At 42.7% G+C, this 24,703-nt stretch overlaps 1 protein-coding gene across 1 annotated transcript in view; it reads right to left on the bottom strand.

Annotated features, from left to right (window-relative positions):
- Window positions 1-24,703, bottom strand: part of CSMD1 (CUB and Sushi multiple domains 1) — a 1,691,213-nt gene that overhangs the window by 1,358,371 nt on the left and 308,139 nt on the right. Inside the window, exons 4-5 of the mRNA XM_064477604.1 lie at window positions 12,080-12,199; window positions 10,863-10,971 (exon numbers count right to left, since the gene is read on the bottom strand). Of these exons, the coding sequence (XP_064333674.1) occupies window positions 10,863-10,879 (17 nt within the window). The 5' untranslated portion in view covers window positions 10,880-10,971; window positions 12,080-12,199. The remainder of the gene's footprint in view (window positions 1-10,862; window positions 10,972-12,079; window positions 12,200-24,703) is intronic.

Genomic DNA, 24,703 nt, shown 5'->3' with positions numbered 1-24,703 from the left:
CAGGCGCCCCCGGTCAACCCAGATGAAGGTTTTGACTAATGTTCGATTTTGTCAAAGACGTTTTTGGTTGAGGACTACGTGTTTCTTGTTTAAGCCACACAGTCCGTGGTCATTTGTTGTAACAGCCCCAGAAGACTAAGACCCTTCTGAAACGGACTTAACAAAGAAAGTAGAAAATCTGATTAACCTTCAATAAAGAGTAAGATTTAATTATGCGTCAGAAAACTTCCCGCAAAAAAAAGCTCAGGCCCAAATAGCTTTCCTAGAAAATTCCACAAATTGCTGAAAGAAGGTTTCACACAAATTCTTCGCAAACATTTTCATAAAATAGAAGAGGATGGAAACCTGCCCAACTTGTCCTCCGAGGACACTGTTACCCTGATAAGAAAACCAGACCAAAGCACCACAAGAAAACCACAGATCAGTATCCTAGGAATATGGATGCAAGAATGTTCAACAAAACCCTAGCAAACTGAATCCAGCAGCATGTGCCGAGGACTAGACACCGCAACCAGGGAGCTCTGCGCAAGGATACACTGTGGATTAACGTGAAAATCCATCAATGTGATACACCATATTAAGCAAATAATGAACACAAGCCACATCATCATCTCACTAGATGCAGGAAAAACATCTGACAAAGTCCAACACTCTTCCATGATAAAATCACTCGACAGAGTCTGTGCAGAAGGAAACGTTGGTCTAAATGGAGAAAGACTCAATGCTTTTTCCCTAAGGCCAGAAAAAAGACAAGGCTCTTCATTCTTGTCACTTTTTTAAATGTTATTATGGAGTTTCCACTCAGGGCAATTAGGTATGCAGAAGAAATAAAAGGTACCCAGGCTGGAAAGAATGACTGACACTGTCTCTTTTGAGAGATGACATGGTCTTGGATACAATAAATCCTAAAAAATTACAAAATCCTGTTAGAAATAGTAAGAAAGTTCAAGAATGTTGCAGGATAGAAGACAAATTAAAGAACAGTTACATTTCTATACACTGGCAGTGTTCAATCTGAGAATAAAATTAAGAAAAAGTCCATTTGAAATAGCATCATGAAGACTAAAACGCTTAGTGATACATTTAACAAAAAAGCAAGACTTGTACATTGAAAAGCATAAAACATTGTTGAAATAAGTTAAAGAAGACCTAAATAAATGGAAACATAGCTCATGTTCATGGCATGGAAGACTCAGCACCGTCAAATGGCAACACAGCCGCCTTTAACTGAAGTCTTTAGTGCAGCCTCTGTGAAAACCCCAGCTCCAGCTGTTGCAGAAACTCACGAGCGGATGCTAAAGTTCGCGTGGAAACGTGAGGGACCCAGAGGAGCCAGGCTTGTGAATGAAGAACAAATTTAGAGAAAAACGACCTCCTTATTATAAAAATTACTACAAAACTATGTATTAATCAAAATGGTGTGAAACTGGCTAAGCACAGGCATATAGGTCAACGGAATATAATTGAGAGTTCAGAAATAAGATGCTTACGGGCAGTTATTTTCCATACAGACACCAAGGCAATTCAGGAGAAAGAGAATAGTTTTTTCAGCAAATGGTGCTGAGACAATTGTACATACAAATGCAAAAAAGGAAGTCGGAACTGTACCTCACACTTCATACAAAAACAAACTCAAAATAGATAAAATGCCTAAGTGCAGGAGATACATTTTAAAACAGAATTTGAAAAAGAGAACACAGGCATCAATTTTTTAACCTTATTTATGAAACCACAGGAAGAGCAGAAAAGAAAAAAGTAAACTGCAATTAATCACTATTAAAAACATCTCTCTTTTAAAATAAATTAGCAAGGAATGAAAAAATAATGGCAGGTTTGGAGAATATATTTACAAGTCATGTACCTGATAAGGCACTCTTCTCCACAATATATCAGGATAGCCTGCAACTCAAAAGTAAGAAGACAAATAATAAAACTGAAAAATGAGCAGACGATGTGACTATGTATTTCTCCAAAGAAGAAATATAAATGGCCAATAATCACATGTAAAGATGCTCAACATCATAAGTCGTTAGCAAAATACAAATAAAATCCCAATGAGACAACACTTCTCACTCAGTACAATGACTGCAATAATAAAGATAAATAAATAAAAGTTGTTGGCAAGGATGTGGAGAAATGGAAATTTACTAACTCTACAGATGGGAAGGTAAGATGACACGGCCACTGTGGAACACGTCTTAGCTCAAAAAATTGCAAATAGGGTTACCACATGATTCTGCTCCCATATATGCACATATATGTGCATATATGTGTGTGTGTGTGTGTGTCACACACACAGGAGAAATTAAAAATTAAAAAACACACCCACATATTACTCGTATAAGAAGGATCATGCCAGAATTATTCATGGCAGCCAAAAGGTGGAAACGATTCAAATGTCCCTCAACTGCTGAATGCTGTTGACTTAGTTCATTTATGTGACCAGCTGTGTAACACGCTGACATTAACATACCACATTTTAGTCATTAATTGCTGTATCGATGGACTTTAGGCTGTGTTTCTTTTATCTTTTCTTACTATAAAAAATGCTTTAATAAACATGTTTGGATTTTTTTTGAATGTATGACCAAAAGATTGTCTTTAGTAGATACTTAGCTGTGAAAATTCTTAGCAGTTCCGCGTACCTTTAACATTTTTGCCATTGTCAGTCAATTTTGTCTCACCAGAGTCAATGTCATTTTATGCTGCAGTTTATAGGAGATATTTTTTCTCCACATGTTGTTAGCTCCGAGAATTATAATAGTTTTGCTTTTTCCTTCATTTCTGATGTGTGTGAAATATTATCTGTTGTTTGAATTTAACTTCCTGATTTACGGTTAGGGTGAGGAAGAGGGGAGGGGTGGAGACTGAGTCACCCACCAGCGCCAGCGATGCTGTTGGCCCTCTGCACCAGGCCCTGAGCACAGGAGGGTGGTGGACACACCCGCGTGCAGGGGCGGGGGGGGGGGCACAGCCCCGCGCCTGTGCCCGGGGCCTCTCTGCACCTCACCCTGTGCGCCTCTTCACCTGGCTGTTCATTTGTATCCTTTACAATAGTCTTTATAATAAACCAGTAAAAGTAAATAAACTGTTTCCCTGAGTTCCATGAGCCATCCCAGCAAATTATCAAACCCAAAAAGCGGGTTGTGGGAACCGCTGATTCACGGCTGGTCAGACAGCAGGTGCTCCAGACCCGTGACCGGCACCTGAAGAGGGAGCGACCTTGTAGGACTGAGCCCTTAACTTGTGGGATCTGATGTAAACTCCATGAGTTCGTGTCTGAAATGAATTAAACTGCAGGGCATCCAGGTGTTCAGGGACTTGGAGAATTGTTTGTTGGTATGAAGAAAATCCCACACATTTGATGTCAGGAGAATGTTGTATAAAAAACAAGCAAACAAACCAAGCAGATAAGGGTGAAGTGTCCTGCAGAAACAGATCGCAGAAGCAAAGGGTCAGGCGACCTGTGCTCCTGAGTGAGGGGCCGTGGCTTCAGGCGTGAGCCACGCTGGGGCTCAGATTTCACGTGGAGTGGGTTCTCTCAGTTGTGACTGACGCTCCTGGGGAGCTCTGTGGAGATCGTTGGTTGAAGAAGCAATATATGCTCCTAGCTGAAGGTAGAGGCGTGGATTAAATGAACTCGAGGTTTCCATAGTCTTAAAATTCTATTCCTTTTTAATTTTAATCTACGCATATGGTTAAGTGCTAACTTACAGGATAACTTTCTTTCTCCTCAGCGGGATTCAAACCTCTGTGTGGCTGGGTCCCTCCCCGCCTCTCCGCAGGGGTGCGTTCGCTCCATACGGGGCAGCCTTATGTCTACACGCACCACAAGGTTTCTGAATACATATTCACAAACAAAATAAATTTTACATTTCTGAGAGAATTTATAAAATGGTAACAAATTCCGAAAACTTGATACTTTCAAATCTGCAGCTTTTTGGTCACTTTTAGATATAAGAGATTTATCTTGAGGTTAATTAAAATGCTACCTTCCTCCTCAAACTCAAAGACTGTCCCCACTGGGTCTTCTGGGACGTGTCATAAAGAATGTTCTTGGCTTTTTTCCCCTCTTCTCTTTTCTCCCCAGGAACCCATCCTCAACTGAAATAAACCTAGAAATACGTTCATTCTGTTTATGGGGGACAAACGTAACACAAGCCAACTTCTGGCCCCAGGGGAGTAGGGGTGGCTTGGCACGGCTCCTAATTTGGAGTGGCTAATCTCACTGCCTGACCCCAGTGTTTCATTTCGCATCTTACGGTCGAATGCAGCCTAATCTGTTTGTGCTCATCTCGTTATGTAAATATGGACGTCTGCAGACATGGCCCTCCGGGGCCTTGGGTGGGCACACCGGAAAGGAGCAAACTAGGCCTCAGTCAAGCGGTCCTGAAACACATCACCTTCCGGAAGAGAAGGAAATTCAGCAAACATTCTAGTCGTCCGCGGCTCAGCAATGACCGACACGCTGCCCGCTTCACCAGCATCCCAGTGCAGGCAGCTCCCTCAGAACGAAGCTCTTACTTGGGACTCAAACGTCAGGCTCCTGGTCTAGCTTTTACCCTGCGTCTGCTCTGTGGTTGGGCTGACCCTCTGAGCCTGACATCGGGCCGAGCCCTCCTGTCCCAGCTTTCCACCTGCTCCCCCTGCTTCTCGCCTCCGCTGTAATGACACAGACTTGTCCTCATGGGGGCTCTGTGCTGACCCGACTCTTAGGACCCCGGTGAGGAAACACAATAAAATGTTACCAGAAGTCTAACTTGGGGTTACTGGGGGAGAGGGGGTGGGAAGGGATAAATCGGGAGTTTGAGATTTGCAGATACTAACGACTATGTATAAAATAGATAAACAACACGTTTAGACTGTACAGCACAGGGGGCTATATTCAGTATCTGTAGTAACCGATAATGGAAAATATGAAAAGGAATACATGCATGTATGTGTATGACTGAAACATTATGCTGTACACCAGAAACTGACACAACACTGTAAACTGATTATACTTCAATTACAAAAAAAAAAAAAAAAGAAGTCTATGAGAAATTTCAATAACGACAATGAAAACTTTCTAAGAGGTCTCAGCTTGGCTGCAAGTGTGCAACGAGAGTGAGGAAGGACAGGCGGCAAACTTGCTGAGAGAGACTTCGTGCGTTCTCCTCTCACTGCGGGGTTCAAAATTCTTCTTCTTATTTTCTCATTTAGAGTTCATGGCAGTCGGCACTGACGAGGACATCTGCCTGCATGAACGCGCCTGTGAGCCACGGTGGAACCAGAGGAGGGGGACCTGAGGTGGAGGGCGGTGAAGGAACAAGTTTGATGGAGGGAGTGAACTTTCTTTCGTAGCAGCACATTTTTGCTCCTGAGAAATGTTGGAAACCTATTTGAAGGGCTCTATTCTTACACTGTTCCACCGTCGTAACTGATAGCGGCATATAAACCACAGCTAAAGCTACAAACTCAGGGTGCATGTGCACATACGTGTGACTCTGTGTAGTGTGTATATGTGTAAGCGACTACACGCACTGCACTAATTAGTACTGCAGGCGCATGCATACATGTACATGCACATATACACGCACACATGCACACGTGCATGTACACAGACTGCGCTCGTTGGTTAGTTAGTTATATATGTCACTGGGCAATCTTTGTTCCCTACTCATCATCCATTGTCTCTCTTTTGGACCAAACCCTGACTTTGTTCGACGGCCCCTGGAAGCCGTGCAGCTACAGAAGCACCGTCAGCCCAGGTGCAGAGGTCAATCCCAGTCAGTCTGAGCCAGGGACGGTAATTCCCTTCTTTCCACCACCGTCGGCCCTGAGGGCCGAGCACGAGACGGCCAGCCCAGAGCCTGAGGGCAGGCGCGTGAACCGATGAGCTCGGCAGAAAGGGTCTCTCTCCCCCGACTGCAGAGGCGATCACTGCTGTCTCGTGCGAAGCCAGTCTGGGGTCAAACTGATGCACGAGGAGGCAAAGCCGAGAGCAGCAGCCCCGGGCCCTGACCAGGCGCCCACTGCTCCTTCGGCTGATAAAATGATCCTCTTTTCGTTCACTCCGATGTGAGGCAAGGTTCCCGGTTAGGCGTGGCTGGAAGCCTCTTTGCTGGAAATTATTTCTTACAAAGCTGTCCCCCTACCTGTCAAGTGTCATCTTTCAGACTTTCAGAGTGTGAGCTTTCAAAATAAACATCTTGCCATGTACTTTCATATTTAAAATTATTCGTCCCTCAATTTCCTACGGGAGAAGGACTAAGGACGTCTAGCACAGCTGACGGAATTCTTTTGATCTCCACACACCCCCTTCCTTATCTGCCCTGTCCTCCCAGCCGCCACAACAGAGACTCTGGACCGTCTCCACCTGCCCTCCATGTCCATCCTCCTCCCCACCCACATAACAGCACCGACACATCCTTCCCTTTCAGCCTGACATCCGCCGCAGGTTTTCATTGCACTCTTCGGCTACTGTCACCTCCTGTGACCTCTGCACTTGGACAAGCAAAATAAAACGCATTTCCTTTGCACCCCAGCACTTACCATATTGCAGTATAATTATGTTTATTGATTTCATTTCCTAACTGTGAATTCCTGGTGGGTAAGGATGAGCTTTTTCTTTTCACCCTTAGGGTCTGGCACATAAAATGTGCTCCTTATTTTTGTTGAGCTATATAATATGGGAGTAGTTTTTGGCATCTGTTTAACCAGTAAAAAAAATGCATTTCCTGAGGGCTATCAACCTGTATCCAAAAGGCTAATCCTGAAAAAGTTGAAAGAATAAAATTCAATGTCTACTTTAATAAATATGTGGGGAGAAAAACGAGGAGAATAAAAGGGCTTTCTGTGCTTGACAAAGCGGGACAGCTACCGGAGTGGTTCCTGGATGTTTATGCAAAGCAGGTGTTTTTATGGGGTTTCCTGTCACTCCACCTGATTTGTGCGCTTTTGAAAAGAAGTGTTTAGTATGCTGCGGTGGTGAGGTCAGTGCCTGGAGTCTGGGCAGGGCGATGTTCTTGTCTTTTTCTCCCTTCCTTTCTTTTCCTTCTTTTTTCTCTTTCCTTGATTATCAAGGATCTACCTTTATAAAGTAGTCATTAAAGGCATTTTGTAGTTTGCCATCTTTACACTTGGAAGAGAAGCTCATGACAAGACCTGCAGACGGAATGCGCGCTCAGGTTTCAGGCGGCCCTTTTCAGGTTCTAATGCGTGTTCTCTCTGTGCTGTGCCCTTGCTTTTCTCATTAAGCCTTAGGTACAGCCAAGGCTTCATCTGCACTTAATTCACTGGGCACTGGCATAATGTAAGCACTATTCGGACATTAAAAGCAAGACTAAATAGACTCCACAGAGGAAGAACTGTCGGTTTAAAGTCAGAAGACAGCATTTCCAGTCTTACCAGCTGTCTTGTAATTCATGAATCAGCCCCTTCTCCAGATAGGTTGCTTGCAAAGATCGGATGGCAGATAACATGTAAAATTACTTTCCGTATTAAAATGATATTCAAATTATATCATAAATATTCATCCACAGTAAAGTGCTTAGACATTTTCCTGCAATGGAAAACATGCCGTGATACACTTGCGTGTACATTTGTAAGGTTACTGGATGAATATTTCTTTAAAACAGGGGCACTACCGAACACATTAAAAGCATCGATGGCTTGGGTGCTTCTGCTCACTAGCAATACGCATTTGGGAAGTCGTACACCCCTCTGTGGCTCAGTTTCCTTGTCTGTAAAATGGGACGGTGCTGATAATCAAGTAGTATGCTGTGTAAGGCTCACTGTGACAATAAAATGAATTAATGCAGATAAAGTGCTTGGAAAGGTGCCTGACACACATGAAGTGTTGAAGTATTAGCCAGAAACCTGAGTACCCATTTCTCCAGCTACACTCTAAACTCCAGGAGAGCAGGAGTGACACCTATTTATTTATTTTTACTGAAATATAGTCAGTTACAATGTGTCAGTTTCTGGTGTGCAGCATGATGTCTCAGTCATGCATATACATACATGTGTTCCTTTTCATATTCTTTTTCATTAAAGGTTATTATAAGATATTGAATATAGTTTTCTGTGCTATACAGAAGAAATTTGTTTTTTTTATCTATTTTTATATATAGTGGTTAACATTTGCAAATCTGAAACTCCCAAATTTATCCTTTCCCACCCCCCTTCCCTGGTAACCATAAGATTATTTACTACTTCTGAGAGTCTGTTTCTTTTGTAGTTGAGTTCATTAGTGTCCTCTTTTTTCTTTCTTTCTTTCTTTTTTTTTTAGATTCCACATATGAGTGATATCATATGGTATTTTTCTTTCTCTTTCTGGCTTACCTCACTTAGAATGATGATCTCCATAGAAGGAAAAATTAACAAATGGGACCTAATTAAATTTACAAGCTTTTGCACAGCAAAGGAAACCATAAGCAAAACAAAACGACAACCTACGGAATGGGAGAAAATTATTTGCAAATGATGTGACTGACAAAGGCTTAATTTCTTGAATATATAAATAGCTCATACAACTTAACAACAAAAAACAAACAATCCACTCCAAAAATGGGCAGACGACCTAAACAAGCAATTCTCCAATGAAAACATACAAATGGCTAACAGGTACATGAAAAAATGCTGAATATAGCTAATTATCAGAGAAATTTCAAATGAAAACTACAGTGAGGTATCACCTCACACTGGTCAGAATGGCCATCATTCAAAAGTCCACAAACGATAAACACTGGAGAGGCTGTGGAGAAAAGGGAACCCCCCTACACTGCTGGTGGGAATGTAGTTTGGTGCAGCCATTATGGAAAACAGTAAGGAGATTCCTCAAAAAACTAAAAATGGACTAACCCTATGATCCAGCAGTCCCACTCCTGGGCATATATCCAGAGGGAACCCTAATTCAAAAAGACACCTGCACCCCAATGTTCACAGCAGCACTGTTTGGAGGTGCCAAGCCACGGAAGCAGCCTAACGTCCATCAACACATGACATCCATTTATTTTGTCTCAGAGTTCCCAGTGCCTGACACCCAGCAGGCATTCAAAAGCAGCCTGAAGGAACGCATGAATGGAACTCAGGGCTTTAAATACGAAGGTTTTCTCCTGCTAACAGAGTGGGCAGCTCAGAGAATGAGGAGCAGCACAGGAGAGCACAGGACGCCGGAGCAGAGCCGGGACAGCGCGTGGCCAGAAGGAGGCAGGGCTCGTGACGGTGCCACCCCAAGAGGGGGCTCACAGGGCGCTTGTCCTTGATACAACTGTGGCTGTGCACCCTCCACCATGATGGTCCCCTTCTCGCCTCCTGAGTCCTCCCTGTCCCGTGGACATCCTCGTGATCTACTTAATTGCGTCCTTCCTACAATCCACTCTCTTAGAAAATATACCCACGTATGTGCACATGTAACTGAATCACTTGGCGGTAAACCCGAAACTAACACTGTAAATCAACTGCACTTCAACTAAAAAATTGTTTTAAATCTAAGACTTCAGTCTTTTTTGAGAACTTAAGACACTGCTACCTTTGCCCTGAAACAGTTGCAGTTTTAACTCTATCTTTAATTATGAAAAGGAAAAACAAACAGAAAGAAACCTCGCTCTCATGTACATCGACAGCCGGCCTCACCGGCAGATGGCTCAGCCATCCTGCCACCCAGGGAAAACGTGCTGTTTCTCCTGAAGTTCAGTTCAGCAGACACGCCTGTGTTTTGATCCGGTGGATCCGGTATATAGACACAGACCAACTAGCCAAATTTAACAGCAGAACAAGCTCTATGATCAAAATTCGTATTTCAGAGGAGACTCGGCAGATATTAAGAAGAATGAGAACGTGCTTACAAAGGTAACAATCACCCTGGTATGGCTCCTCAGTACATAGATTTGTATAAAATACGTTATCTGTTTGCTCCTCACAAAACTTTCATCAGCGCTGGATTACAGGTGAGGAAGCTGACTAATGGGCTGATTGCCTTTAGGCAGGTTCACGATGCAAACCCAGACACTAGTACTCCAAGCCCTGTGTCTTCCCCATGCTCCCCGCTGAAGCAGGGCCCCCTCCCTGCCAGGGGCGGGGCCCCTCCTCCACGATCCTGGCCAGACACAGGCAACGGACCTCCTGCTCCGGGCGGGCAGGTGAAGAGCTGTCATTTTGGTTGTATCCAGATGTAACCAGCAATGCACAGATCACATTGGAAAGAAAGGGAACTTTCACAAAACACACTAACTGAAACTTACTTAAGGAAGAGTGAACCGTAAGCTCGTCATGGATTCCATCACATCACAGGGGGCCAGCGTTTGCAGGGCTGGCAGACAAATACACACAGGTTAAACATGGACTAGAAATTGAATTAACGGAAGAAAGTGAACTGAAAAGGCAACTGTAGTTAGAACAGAAAAGGTCTGACATCTCAACACACGCATATCATAACAGCAGATAACGTAGCACCAGCTATTGGAAATACATCGTTAAAAACGTGAATTTTGCAACTACTGAGCACTTAGTACGTTCCAGGTCCTCTGCTAAGTAGTTTACAAATACGAGTGTTTAATACTCACAAAACCCAGGACTGTCCTCTTTCTACAGTGGAGAGCACTGAGGCATGAAGAGGAGGAATGATTTGCCCCAACAAATAGCCACTGAGATGCAGAAATGGGATCTAAACCCGGAAGTGCGCTCCGAAGTCCAGCCTTCTACCCACGACCACATAATCAGAGATTCTGGGTTTTTTTCCTACGCATTTTCTCATGACATCCTTCTGACTGATAAGTCTTTCCTCTTAGTTGATCCACTGCGGAAAGGAGGCCGTTAGGTAAACTCCCCAGCCGCTTCCGTAGCTTTCCCGTTATCACAGAATCATTCCAGTGACTCACCTACCAGACATCGCCATCCTCAGAGGAGTGTGGCTTTGTGATGTAAGGTCAGAAGCTTCTCCATCCGCAGAGTCGCCTTCCTGTGTTGATCAGACAAACCTTGGTCCTCCTGACATTAAAAGATGAAGCAGGGATAAGCGTTTAACTGGGGAACATCAAAGAGAAAAGTTCTGAAGACTTTATCACTCTCTTCACAACAGCCTGACTTCAGTTACTGAGTGGGTTTGACTTTTTTTTCTTAAAAAAAGGTACCTCTTGGAGTAAACAAAGTGTTTTCTTTTTGTTTTCCTTCCTAGTTTTTTCAAATACGTTTAAAACAGAGGATGGGATTAAACTCGTCTGCTCCTTGGAAACAGAGATAATGTTGCCATCAGGAGGGAGTTCTGATTTTATCTCCTTTCTGGAGAAACTGTCTCCCGTTCAGAATCTTTTATTTGAATATTCAGTGTGATATTCAGAACTAATTACTCTACTGGTTGCTTCTGTGAAGCAAAACACACACATGCAGGCACACATGCACACACGCCCCCAACATGCACAGAACTTTTTTGAAAACTATTTTTAATTATCAGGAAATACTGTCTCTTGCTTTCATCACGAATACTGCAGACTTCTCACATAAAGTGGCTTAGCCATGCCACTTTTTTTTTCCAGCTATTTATGTTTTTTTTTAGTTGTTTTAATTATTTATTACTTATTGTTTTATCTTTTCAGCTACTTTTCAGTTAGGTAAAATTACATTAACTGACTTTACCTGATATGAATCTCTTTGTCTTTAAATTTATGGTATTTTTTAAAAGAAATTGATTTTAAATCTTTTTTTTTAATTTTGAAATCTTTATAAAGGCAGAGAAAGGTGGAAAAAACAGGACAGAAAGACCATGTTCTCTTTGTGCAGCTTCTGCCAGTGGTGACGAAAGCAGCAGAATTTAGCATTTCACAATAGCCATAATTTCAGTGTTCTAGAAATTTCCTCGTTTTCTGACTTTGATGCGAGTTATAAATACAGTACCTGAGGACTTATGTGTGAATATAACATTGTAAGAAGAAATATTTTTAAAGCTATCTAATTAAAATATATCCTCCAGTTCTTCCAAATATAACCCTAATTAAGCTTTCCAAGTTGTAGGCATCCAAGGCTTCTGGACGTACAAGACTCTTCAAAAAGTGCAGCTTTTTTCCACTCTGAAATGAACTTTCTACATCAATGCACTTACCCATTACGGAAGCAGAGACGCAGCCTGTAACTGGCCTTGGCCACGTCAGTGCAACACAGAGACTTCCGTGGCTGGAGGGAGGACTTCTGTGAGGTCGGGTCTATACAGTTGAGGGCGATGCTTAAGACAGAAAAATAACACAGAGCAAAGTAAGACGGAGAGTGAGTATGCACAGTTGCAGTCATTGAAACGCCTAGCAGTTAACCACGGAAAATGTGGTTAATTGAGAGATTCGCTTAAAAAAAAAAAAAGAAAAAGCAAAACCAAGAACAGGAACAGTAAACAAAGAACAGGAACGGTAACTCTCCAGCGCTGGCTAGAGAGACGGGCAGGGCAGCTCTCAGCCTTGTTCTAGGGCTGTTCTTCTTGGTCCAGAAGAGCTACAGCTTGTTGGCGGTGAGCACGGGCTCTGGCCATGGGCAGCTCTGGCTTGACCTCACTTCCTGCTAATTACCCGAGAGAACGTGGGATGGTCATTTAACTTCTCTGCATTGTATTGTTCTCATCTGGAAAATGGGAGCTGATGTTTATGTCCACTTGGTTTCACGGGTGGACAGTTAGCTCCAAACTCATCAGTTGCATAGACTACACAGGATCGCTTTCCATCAAACATGGATGCAGTTCAACAAAACATTCCTTAAAAAAACACGTATGTGTGTAGGTTTGCTATAAGCATTAGGTAGCACGGTGGGAAAGGGTTCAGTGTCCTTCCCGACACAGAACGATGCCCCCGTAACTGTCACTTTTATTGTCATGAGCCTCGGCATCTTTTAAATCAACTTCTAATCTGCTCTCAAAATCCTCTTGAAAGTTACTCTAAGAGGATTTTGGTTGCTGTGGATTTGTTTAAATGAATGTCATGAAACCATATATAAGTTTAAATTCTGTAATGTCTAACAGGAAAACGAAGTATAAATTCATACCCAGTGAGACAAGGAGGAAGCCAGCATAGTGGCTGAGAGCCTGGGCTTTGGGTGGAGTCAGTGCCCTGGGCTTCCCTGTCCCCTGTCCCCCCGTCACCGGCCCTGTTCTCGCACATCAGTTCGTCTGCTCATAAGCAAAGGTCCTCTCACTCCAGGTTTTACAATGTAGCTGGGCGCTGATCCTAATGAGATGCTCGGCTCCCTGGGCTTTGAAATCCATCACATTCTCCACATGACTCTCAAAGTCAGACACATCCAGCTGTTTGTGTTTTCTAATGTTCCCACCTTTGCTCCTAGTCACATGACTTCCTGTAGTCCCAGATGTGCATGAGTGTCATGCCTACGTAGGAGTAGTGGTGGAAATTTTCTAATGATGACATTGAAGCACATGCTTTTAAACTTTAATTTGAAAAATAAATCAGACAGGCCCCAAATCAGAATGACTAGGATAGTGAATCCCATATGTCTGTTGCTCTGAATTAATTGTTTTTGTTGTTGAAAATCTGGTTACATTTGATACAAGCTTCTATTTTTTCTTTATTTTTATACTGTATCTTACAGCAAATACGAAATATCATGGTCTTCTACCCCTACACACATCAACACTCATCTCTAAAAGCTGAACATTTTCTTGCAAAACCAGAATGTAATCATTAAATTAATGAAATTAACAATAATTCTTTGTTGCCCACTCTGTAATCACATATCTCGAGATGTCTAATACTATGCTGTTTTAGCACCGGTCGTATACCACAATACTAAATCATTTTTAATGAGAAGAACAGGGACAGAAACAAGGAACTAACAGAAAGTTGGGGGTACCGCCGTGGGCTAGGAGCTTGCCGTAAATCACAGCGGTTTGCAACACGATGACCTCAGACTGTAATATGGAACTCGGCCAGGAGGGGGAGTAAGCACCAAAGAGCTTTCTTTTCACCATTTCTACCCGGGTGGCAGTCACCAAATTGTGGGGGGAGTTTAAATACCCGTTGGAGATAAAGCTCTCCAGAACTTGATACCACAACTCCCATTGGTTAAATTTTTTTTAATGAGAATAGAAAGAGAAAATAAGCAGAAATGAATGCTGACCATCCAGATAATTGTTCGTATGTGGGCCTTCTAAATTTGTGAGTCATGCAAAGACTGCAGAAATGAAACCCAAAGTTGAAACAGAACATCCAATCAAATGACCTATGACCAACCATGCTTCCCACAGCAATTAGGTGTAAACATCATGAAGTAAAATGCCCCGCCCTCTCATCACCTGCCAGCCTGCTCTGCCTATTTAGCAAAGCAAAAGATCATTGGAAAGAGTGAAAAATGCAGGGCAACGATGAAACTGTCTCCAGGTGTTTTCCTTTATTCAACAGACGATTATGAAGCTCTGAATGCTTGTCAGGCACTGGGTGAGGCGTTCTAAGGAAACTAAGAGATAAATAAGATTACTTTCCAATGTAAATAATGCTTAAGTATTTAAAATACGGAGAGGAAATCTGTTTTAGTTTTGATACGCTGGGCCAGGGGCTGCTGAACTGCTACCAACACTATTCTTTTTTTATAAAATTGGGGAAGTTGTAGTGTCATGTAAATAGATGGTTAGGATGTGTACACTTTTTGTAAAAATAGCAAGTCACCCTGAAAAGATATCTTATAAAGCTTAACAAGTGAGTCGTCGCAAGCATTAACACATGAAAAAATTATTAAAATAAATATTCAAATAAAATGGACAATGCATATTACATGAAGAATCTTTAATGATCATATGCATGTCAATGTCCTGTGCATTTTGGGAAATTCAATCTTCATCAGGACCCTACAAGCATAATGCTATTAATTAAAATTATACCTCATGAAGTGATGTGTAGATAAAAGCTAAATTTCTGGTACATTCCTTATTTCAAAACTATCCATTACTTTAAGATTCTGAATCCTCTTTGATCATCTATTAAGGATTAACTTATTATTTGCTCCATCATTTCCAGAACTAACCTAAGTATTTTAAAAGTTAGTAGAAAAATATTTAGAGAATATAGTTTTAAATGAAAATCATGTTTTTGCCTTATCAAATGACTGGCTTCTATGCTTCCCATGAAAAGAGAAAAAGCCATGTTTATCAAAATCTTAATGGTTGTTAAACCATATTGTTGCCAAATTATTATGTTAAGCTATTTGTCTAAGTTTCTTAGATTTTTTTCAAAAGTTGATCTAAATTTTTTGTTGTTTTTCTGATCTCAAACAGTGAAACCTGGCATATTTCCTAGGCTGACTGACATTTGAAATCCTAAACCTTTTTGCTAACAACACATTTTGAGAACAGGCAACAATGCCAGTCGTTTTGAAACAATCATGTTGTAACCGACAGAGAAGAGAATGTTACACCAAGACAGTTCACCAAATGGCACTTAATTTAAATAATCAGGATGAAGTGAGCACTCGTATTACCCACGTCAAGTCCTCTGACTCATTAAAGAACAGCTGAAATGCTGTGCAGTTTGGGGTGTGATTCACTTGCTAATAATTCATTTCAACCTACCTGAAACCTAGTCAGTCAGATGACTCGAAGGCACTGAGATTCTACGTTGTTATGTTCAAAGCAATGAGAAAATGGAATCACGAGAAAGCAGCAGAACTTCACACAGAGAACAAAGAGCCGCTGTCACATTCTCCGTCCCCTGAGAGTCACTGCTGCGCTCACGCAGCCAGAGGGCGCCGGGGAGGGCGCCTCGCAGGCTCCCCTGGAGGCCTCGGCTGCGTCCGCTCAGCGCCCAGCCCCTTGCGGCCAGAACAGTACCTGGTCTCGGTCAGCAGGTGTTCAATGAACATTTCTTGCAATGAATGAATCTGGGGGTCAATGAAGAGGTCACTGGTCATTGAGATGGAGAGACTTCAAGCGTGTTGAGATACCTTTTGGTGGCAGAAAATGCCAGGACTGTGGGGGGACAATTGGAGGGGAGAGACAAGCAAAGAGGAGGTCAGAGAGCACCCCTAACACGTGGTCATGCTGAGCAGCTGGTCAGCACATGCACTGAGCAGGAGAGCAGGTGGGGTAGAAGTCACCACATCTGGTTAAAAGAAAAAGCAGCATCCAACGGCAAAGATAATTCTGAAGAACATCTGCTTCTCTGGGGCCCAAAGGCAAGACTCTTACAGACTTGAGAGTATGATGCGTACAAGTACGACATTCAGTCCAAAAGGACAGATGGCATCTCCTCGCAGTGAGGTGAGAAAAGAGAGAAAGAGAGAGAACTCTCCCCACTGAGATCCTGGAGGGACTCAAACAGTTTCCTGAGGAGTGGCAGGCAGGAGGAAGAAACCCCAGACCCGCCTGCCGCACCCTGGGTCTCCGTAACCCATCGCCGCATCCAGCCCGGGAGCTCGGAGACAAAGCAGAGCGGCCGGCCAGATGAGGGGCTACACACAAAGCGCTTCGGAGAAGTAAAAATAAACGTAAACGCGTCATTGACAAGGGAGGGCAGCTTTCAGGGCTCTTGATGTTTAGAACTTGCTGGAGGGACCTGGAACGGAGACAGAACGGCTTCCAGGCATTTCCAGGGTCTCCTCCAGGAAGCCTTTGCTTGCAAAATACACTCCCAGTGGAGAAGGGGTTTTGTGCTCTGCCGAGCGCCACTGCCCACTTTGTTCTTTTGTACAACAGAATTAACTGCAGGCGCTGAGGTGTGGCTTCCAGCAAACGCTTTCACACTAGGTCAGAGTCTCATCACTGGACTTGGGCAGCTTTGAGCCTTGGTCTCCACCTCTAACACTGGGCTCGTTCAGTTGACCTTGCAGAATTCCATAAGGTTTGAACCATCTAGCATATCACTCAGTGCGCCTGGAGATCCCAAGAAATGCCGCTGTAGTGATAAGTACCCTTGTTCTCAAGCTTGCGCGTCACGTGGTTAAAATAACGTCACAATTGTCTTCGAGAGTAAAATACGATTTCTCTTTAAGAGGACTTGGTGTCTTACACTGTTTTGGAAACTTTAGGTAGTTTTTCAATTGGTCACATCTACTTTGAAATAAAATATAATCTGGGAGTCTCTCCTACAATCTGATAATCTTGGAAACTAAGTTTCTGGAATTTGTCTAGAACAAAAAGTGTTTTATGTAGGATTTTGAATGGCATGGAGAGTTGGACCTCTACATTTGATGTTGGTCTTGCGAGGAAAGATAAACATGAGTAAGATTACTAAGAACATCCCAGTGCTGGGTATGTGAGACCATCTAGAGACGGAGTCAAGACTGTGGAGGTTCTTATTTACGTCAGCTGAGCTCAGAGGGACAATGCATCTTCTTCATCAGGATGACTTAACTGAAGTCCTCATGAGTACAATTCGCAAGGTCGGTGAACTCATAGGGGGAAAATAATTACGTATTTATTTTCACTGACCTTCAACTAAAATGAAGCGTCCCTTTCAATAGAATAGACAGCAAACCACAGTAAGTATCAACAGTGACTCTGTGTGTTACCCACACGCCTCACAGGCATTTTCATAGTATTGTATAGGCACTTCTTAGTGTTTGCATTCATCATGCTCTGAAATTAAGGCATTATTTCCAGGCTATTTATTTAAATTGAAATTTCAAACTTGACTGTGTGTAAGTCAACGACAATGTCTGTTTTGAAAATGAAAGAACAAAAATATAAGCTTTAGTTACACATTTTACTCATAGGCAAAGTTTCTGTGCTAAGAGGTTGAACAATTTCAGCTCTCAGGTCAAATGTCACAAACCAGGAAACAGTTCTCGGACAGGATGCCCCAGCCACTACTATCCCACCAAGCACTTCGGTCACGTTTGACCTCTGCTCTCAGGGAACCGTAACTCCTTCTCGCTGGGGACGTGTCTCAGCTTAAAATGACAGGTCCCTTCCCGTGCCTCTGTGACCTCACCCTGTGGAATTATCAGTGTCCCGCAGGGCAGAACCAGGGTGGAACTGTGCTCTACACGCACGTCAGGAGGCAGCCTAGTGCCAGAATGACAAGCAGATATGCAACTTAAAACATTAAATACATTTGGCAAATTAGAGAGTAAGTCATTAATTAGCAACCCTCCTCCCCCCACCACACACACAAAAAAGAAGCAAACAAAGGACAACATTCACATTTTTAAAACTGACCAGAACATATTCAGGGAAATTCACTAAAGAAGAAAAAAAAATTATATGTATATATATACACACACACACACACTCATTACTAACAATCTATAATTAGTTATAATTAGAAATTACATACGACAGATATTTCACAACATACGGGCTTTTAAAATACTGAAAGGTATTATCAACACACTGCTTAGATCGTTCCGTTTGGCTCTCTTGAAAAATGAGAAAGACAACTATTTCTAGCCTGGATGTAACTCCAACTAAAACCTGAGATTGAGCATATTGTCTTAAAAGCCGTTAAGTATTGCAGAGTTTAAGAAGTAGAGCGCTTTATATACAACCTTTCAGGCTTGCTATAAAAGTGGAAAAAAATAGAAAGGAAATGGAACTTACATTTCTTATTAACAATAGTGAAGACAGATGTTCATATTGAACTAAAGAATTACGGATGAGAAAGGAAATCGGTCTAGGAGTTTTCAATCCATGCACCTGGATTTTAAGTCTCTGTAGATTCCCATCAGCATTTGGAATCTTACTACTAGGAGAAATTAATCTTAAATAGTAATGACAGAAGACTCCTGTAGTTGAAAGGTGCCCACATTTTTCTTGGGATTTAAAAAAGGGCATCCTTTTGTCTTCCGTTTTTCTTACAAAATCTACTTTAATAAAAATACTTCACCCTGTTGTTATTTACCAATTGTCTTACTCTTCTTTCAGGTCCTGCTTTCAGGTTTGCTTTTGTGAAGAAATGAATCTAACTTCTTCAACATTTTAACTAATCAGTCCTGCTGATTCCGTTTTAGCAAGTGTTCAATTTACAGTGTGGCAAACTATGCTAACAACATTTTAAATTTTATTTTAGAATGGAAGCAAAGAATGCTAGGAAAGAGGCTCTATTTTTTTTATCATCTTCAAGATGGATTATCTATCATATGTACGTAAATTACAAAAACCTGATACTCCTTTGAATTCTTCATAGTTCGACCCGGGTGGAAGTGTGATGTGATTATCACAAATTTTACGAGACTCTACATTCAAGGAGTCATTAAACACCATAAACAACTTGATTTCTTTTGTGGGAGGTGTTTCTGAGAAGCATGTTTTATGTTCTTTAACAGCTATAAAGTAGCAATTGAACAAATGTTAGAATTCTTTTAATCTTTGATTTAAAACTTTAAGTGGCTTTGACTCACATTTTTCACGTTTCTTGGATTCATTTTATTATGTTTGAGGTCCCTCTTCCCTGCTGGAATGTTAGCTTCACGAGGTGGGATCATATCTAAGTCACCCAGGATGGATCTGAAGTACCCAGAACAATGCCTGGAGCGCAGTAAGCTCTCCGTCGGTCGCCTGTCTGCTTTTCTGAATGAACAGAATTGACACACAAAATGAGACAGAAGGACGGAACATACTGCACTTTGTCATTGACTGTTTTTATGCAGAGACCCCAATATTGAATATTTAAGCAATGTCTTCACTAACCTCCTACTGCGCCCTTGTGCTAGCAAAGACCATTCCAGGAATGTCGAGAGAATGTATCTTTCAATGAAATGAGACGTGTTCACTGAAAGTGAAACTGATGTAGTGTCTAGAATGGGGATTGATTCCATATTTCAACTCACATAAAGAATTGCTCATTTAAAAGTGACCAAATTATGTTTCGTCAGATGATTATCTTCTGAAATCTGCTTTCCTTGCATTTTGCCAAGGACAATGACTCATTTAACGTGTCTTTCCGCTGATGGCTGAGGTTTGCCGTGGGTTTGAGGAAATGCTCTTTATCACGTTAAAAGGGTAATGGTTGTTATGCTGCCACTTAACATTCTCCCCATTCCCTAATCGCAAACGCACACGTAAAGCTTTTTCCTATATTAATAAACAAAATAAAATCAACACAGCTTGTCTTAGAAAATGCACATTCTGTAACCATTTTTAAAACCTTATTTCTAGCAGATTTATTTCTTTTTCTGAACATTTCACTTTTCCCCACAGACCTAAAATCCTCAGCTGTGCTCAGCAAAAGTCACCGGACTGGCGAGATTATTTCTTAACTCTGTTTTAATTTTACTTCAAACCTGCTTTTCCTATCAACACACTGTGACCACAGTTTGTTTTGGTCCTTTGACTCCCCTGAATTTTATTTCTGAGCTTAAACATCCCCACGGTTCCTGTGCATCTCTGCCTTTTATTTTTCTTTCTTCCCATCTCTGAATTCGCTTGCGTCAATATTTATGTGCTTTGAAGCTGTGCTCATTGATTTAAATGGCTTCTCTTGCAAAACAAACAAACAAAAAAACCCAGTTTTATCCCAAACCATGATCCATTGTAGGCAATTTATCAAAAGTTGCCAATTGACCTGATTTTCCTTCCTTTTTACAGAAGGAATAGCAGTTGTGGGGCTTCTGTTCTGCTGCTCTGGGAAGTCTCTGGGCTGGTGCCACTTCAATACTTTTCTTCTTTATAAATCGAGCATCATAAATGCTATTAGCAACACCATAGTTCTCCAGTCTGTGATGGGCTTAAATCTCTTTTCAAGTATTGGTAGGTTGTCTACTTTGAAAAACGTTTAAAATGTTTCTAGTCAGGGAAAGAGAAAAAGGCATTTTAGAAACATTCACGCGAGAGAATTTTGAGTATATATCTCATATACCACAGATGATAAATGCCACATATATAGTAGATACCAGTTAAACATGCCGTCCACATACTATACCACACACACACACACACACACACACAATGTATGCTTTGCAGGAAGACGGGTCTGACAAAAGTTCACGTGCAACACGGCCTACACAATTTCCAAGGCTCATACAGATTAAATAAAATTTCTAACATACGTCTAAAAGTGCCTTTAGAAGAGAAAAATCTTCAGACTGAGTTCTCAAGCTTGAAGACACTGCTCCATTTCTGGTAGTTTCTACTTACAAGTCTTCCCCGTTTTTGCCTTTGTAAAGGGTGTAAGAATTTGATGAGGTTATTAAGATTTCAAGGAAAATCCATTTTTTTTTCCTGAGATGCAATACATTTTTCACTTCCCTCAGTAAGAAGAAAATGTGTATCTTCCTGTCAGTCAAATGTGAACATAAGTCCCCAGTGAATGAGATCCTTTCTGAAGACACCTGGGGTACTTGTCCATCTGCCGGCGCCCGCCTGGGCTCAGGGTGCCTGGTTTCACAGGCAGCTGAGATGAACACTGGTGAGAGTCCGGTTTTTCACAGGCCTAAAAGCTAAATCGTGAATGTCTCACGGGAGTCACTTTTCTTAGGGAGCTCTGCAGTGACTTGAATCTCAACCTGTCTGCTGTCAAGCGAAGACTTTACTGCAACGATTAATCATGGCGCATCTGTTAGGCAACACGATGACTGGATTTTCAAAACAGTCATCTGAGGAACACAGATTCCTCTGGAGTCTCTAAACGCTGTCCTTCTACCAAGTTAAATTATCAGCGAACCACACCCTGCCCCGCAGACTGCAGCTACACAGCACAGGCTTGCGGACCAGCATCGCGTCGCTGTGCGCGAGACCCAGGAACGTGCTCGTCTTACACACATAAACTTGGCAACATGGTAAGTGCGTGAGGGAAGGAAACGTGAATCGGCCTGATTGTGGTGGCTGTTCCACAATGTACACACATATCAAAGCACCCCGTTGTGCCTTTTAAATAGACTCAGTTTTTGTCAATTATACCTCGAGAAGGTTGGAGGGAAAAAAGAAAGAAAACCCCAGTCCTGGCTTATCTCTGACGCCTCCCCGCTTTGAGGGCCAGGCCACATGTCGATTTTCCCCACCAGAGTGAAAGAGAAACTTCAGGACACAAAGAGTCAGAGATCAGGGAGCAGGCGTTGTAGACCATCCATTCCCCTGCCAAGTTCATGCCCAGCCGCCACCTGTGTGCGACCCCTCGCCCCTCAGCCTTCGGGGCAGGCCTGGTCCCTCCCTGACGTCAGGCGCCTGCTTGATGGCACCACCAGCCGTATCTTTGGAGAGCTGGAGCAAAGGTAAGGAGAGGGAGAGGAATCGGGGCTCCTGGGGAAACGTAACGGTACCTCTCTCATCAGGACACAGTTCCGCTAAGAAAAAAAGCCTGCAGTGGATTCCCGCCTGCCACTTAGCAAAGGCGTGAACCTGGGCAGCGTAACTGAATTATGTGCACGCAGTTCCCTCCTCTGTAGACTAGGCTGTAGCGTCAACCCTGAGACGCTACGAGCTGACACGTGGCGACTCCCCCGTGCTTGCTGGTCGCTGTCTTCATCGTCAGCATCACCGAAATTAGCTCCCTCTGGAAAAGGATCTGTTCCTGACTTACCAGCCATATCAAAGAGGGCAAGCAGACGGGGCCTTAAGGAAGGCACGCCAGTCCCCTGGCTGGTTTTATTCACTCTCTCTCCTTCGGCGTGTCTGTGGAAAAGACGAGGCTGCCTTGAACACTGGGCTCAAGAAACTGCCACCAGTGTCCACCTCTGTTTCCGTGTGAAGAAAGCTCTCACTCGATGGCAGACACAAAGGCCCGAGGTCTCTTTGAGTTGTTTTATGAGCACCTTCCATGACAATTTCTTAGGGTACCCAACAGAAACACCCACAGAACTGCAGCTGAGTATTATCCTTCTAAAGTCTGTATCTCATCACACATTTTTTAATGTCTCTCATATACATTTATACACCAAATTCAGTCGTATATTGCTAGTGCCAAAGATCTCACTTTTATCCCAAAACAAACGAATGTAGCTGTTCAGATGATTCCTACGACTGTGCTACTTACGTCTTTTCAGACAAATACCTTCTTCAAATCACCAACATTGTAATACTGTTCTAGAGAGGTGAAATGTGGTCACGGAAAATATCGGTGACTTTTTAATCTAAAATTTTTAAGATACATGATAGAATTATCCAATTCTCAATCTGAGTCTGAAGAAAATAGTATCAAAGCAAGATTTCGCTGAAATGCAAGCGAGTACAGTGTCTTTTTCTCCAAGAGCATGACAAACACGCCTTTACGCTCCCGTGACCTCTGACCCGAGGAGTGAAGGTGACCGTGCCCCGCGCTCCCAGGCTGTGTCGCCTCTAGATCACACACGTTGTCACAGTACTCACGGGCTTACGTGTGCAACCGCTTTTATGATCAAGAATGTTTCAAACCTAATTTAACAGAAGCCCAATATTTAGAAAATTTTAAATATTGAAAATAATACTTCTGATTCATGTACTAAACAGTAACAATTTATCTACTCAATTTATCCGCATTCAACAGTTTTGGATACTTGAGTTGTATATAATATGACCTGTCAAACTTTCACTAGTAAAAGATTTTTAAAATGTACATTATTCTTAGAATCTAGACAGGGGCTAAGACCTAATGCTCTTGTTTCCTCGTGGATAGGAGGCGGGGCTCCAGAGAAGACAGGAGGCCAGCGATGACTTCAACCTTGCTCTGAGCAAAGTGCAGGGCGAAGGTGCCACTGACTGCGGCTGGAGAGACCGAGTGAGACATGGGTCTGGGGCAGAGGGGCATGGGGCTTGCTGGTTTCAGGACATGTTCAATTTCAGGTGCTTGCTAGACATCCAAGCAGAAGTGTCAAGGAGGCAATCTGGCTACAGGCTTCTGGGGTTCCTCAGAGAGACTGGGCTGGAGAAGCAGACCTGGAGTCATTTAATCCAAGAAGCTGGACTGGATCAGCCAGGGGCGAGGACAAGCAGAAAAGAGAGGAGGGAAGGGATAAGGCAGAATCGAGGGATCAGGACGATAATCACTGGATGCATGTCTGGGAAGGAGGTGAAGGAGTAGATCAAGTGACCCTGAGCCTTCAGAGAACATCTTCCTGTGGAAGGTGAGAGATGCCGGAGGGGCAGCCAAGGGGACAGAACAAAGACGCTCAGGAAAGAACAGAAGAGCATTTGGTGTGGAGGCCTGCCCGTGGAAACAGCTTAGCCAAACAGACTGTCCCACTCTCTCCATGTGAGGCTGGTTCCTCCTGCCGCATGCTCTAATTCTGTAAGGCACAGCTCAGCCCTTTCCGTCTGCAGTTTCTCTGCTGAGCTTTCTAGAAACTTCCACCCTGTCTGGCTGGTGACCCTCAGCTAACTGGAACTTCACAACTCCAGGCCACAACCTTTCGTTCAGGCACAAGAGTCAACTGTTCCATTTCTTAAGGACTCTGACCGACCGCTGATGGTCAGTCAAAGTCCTGCTTTTAAACACACACACACATACACGCACCCCTTAGGCTCTGAGATGCATGCATACAGATCATCCAGCAATTATAAAGCAAACCTTCACTCCAATCACTTACTTTTAGGTACAACCAACAATCCAGTCTCAGACACTGTTTTAGAAACTGCTGATCCTTTTCCAAAACTCTGAGCTTTGAATACCTTCTCACAGACATTTGAGTTTCTATTGGTACTATTATTTCAATTTAAACCAACCAGAATCCCACAGAAGATCTTATCAGGAAGTAAATATATCACAGAATGTTCCCATACGGCGTTGTGCAAGTGGGATAAATTAAGCTGCACCAGGAAGGACTTCCAGTAATACTCAAAACCTCAGGACTCAAGTCACAATAAAATGAAGATGTAGTCTCCAGGCTGGTA

This window comes from Camelus dromedarius, chromosome 22 (assembly GCF_036321535.1).
Source record: "Camelus dromedarius isolate mCamDro1 chromosome 22, mCamDro1.pat, whole genome shotgun sequence".
Classification (NCBI taxonomy): domain Eukaryota; kingdom Metazoa; phylum Chordata; class Mammalia; order Artiodactyla; family Camelidae; genus Camelus; species Camelus dromedarius.
The sequence above is the reverse complement of the archived record's forward strand: the minus strand, read 5'-3'. Positions and strand labels throughout refer to the sequence as shown.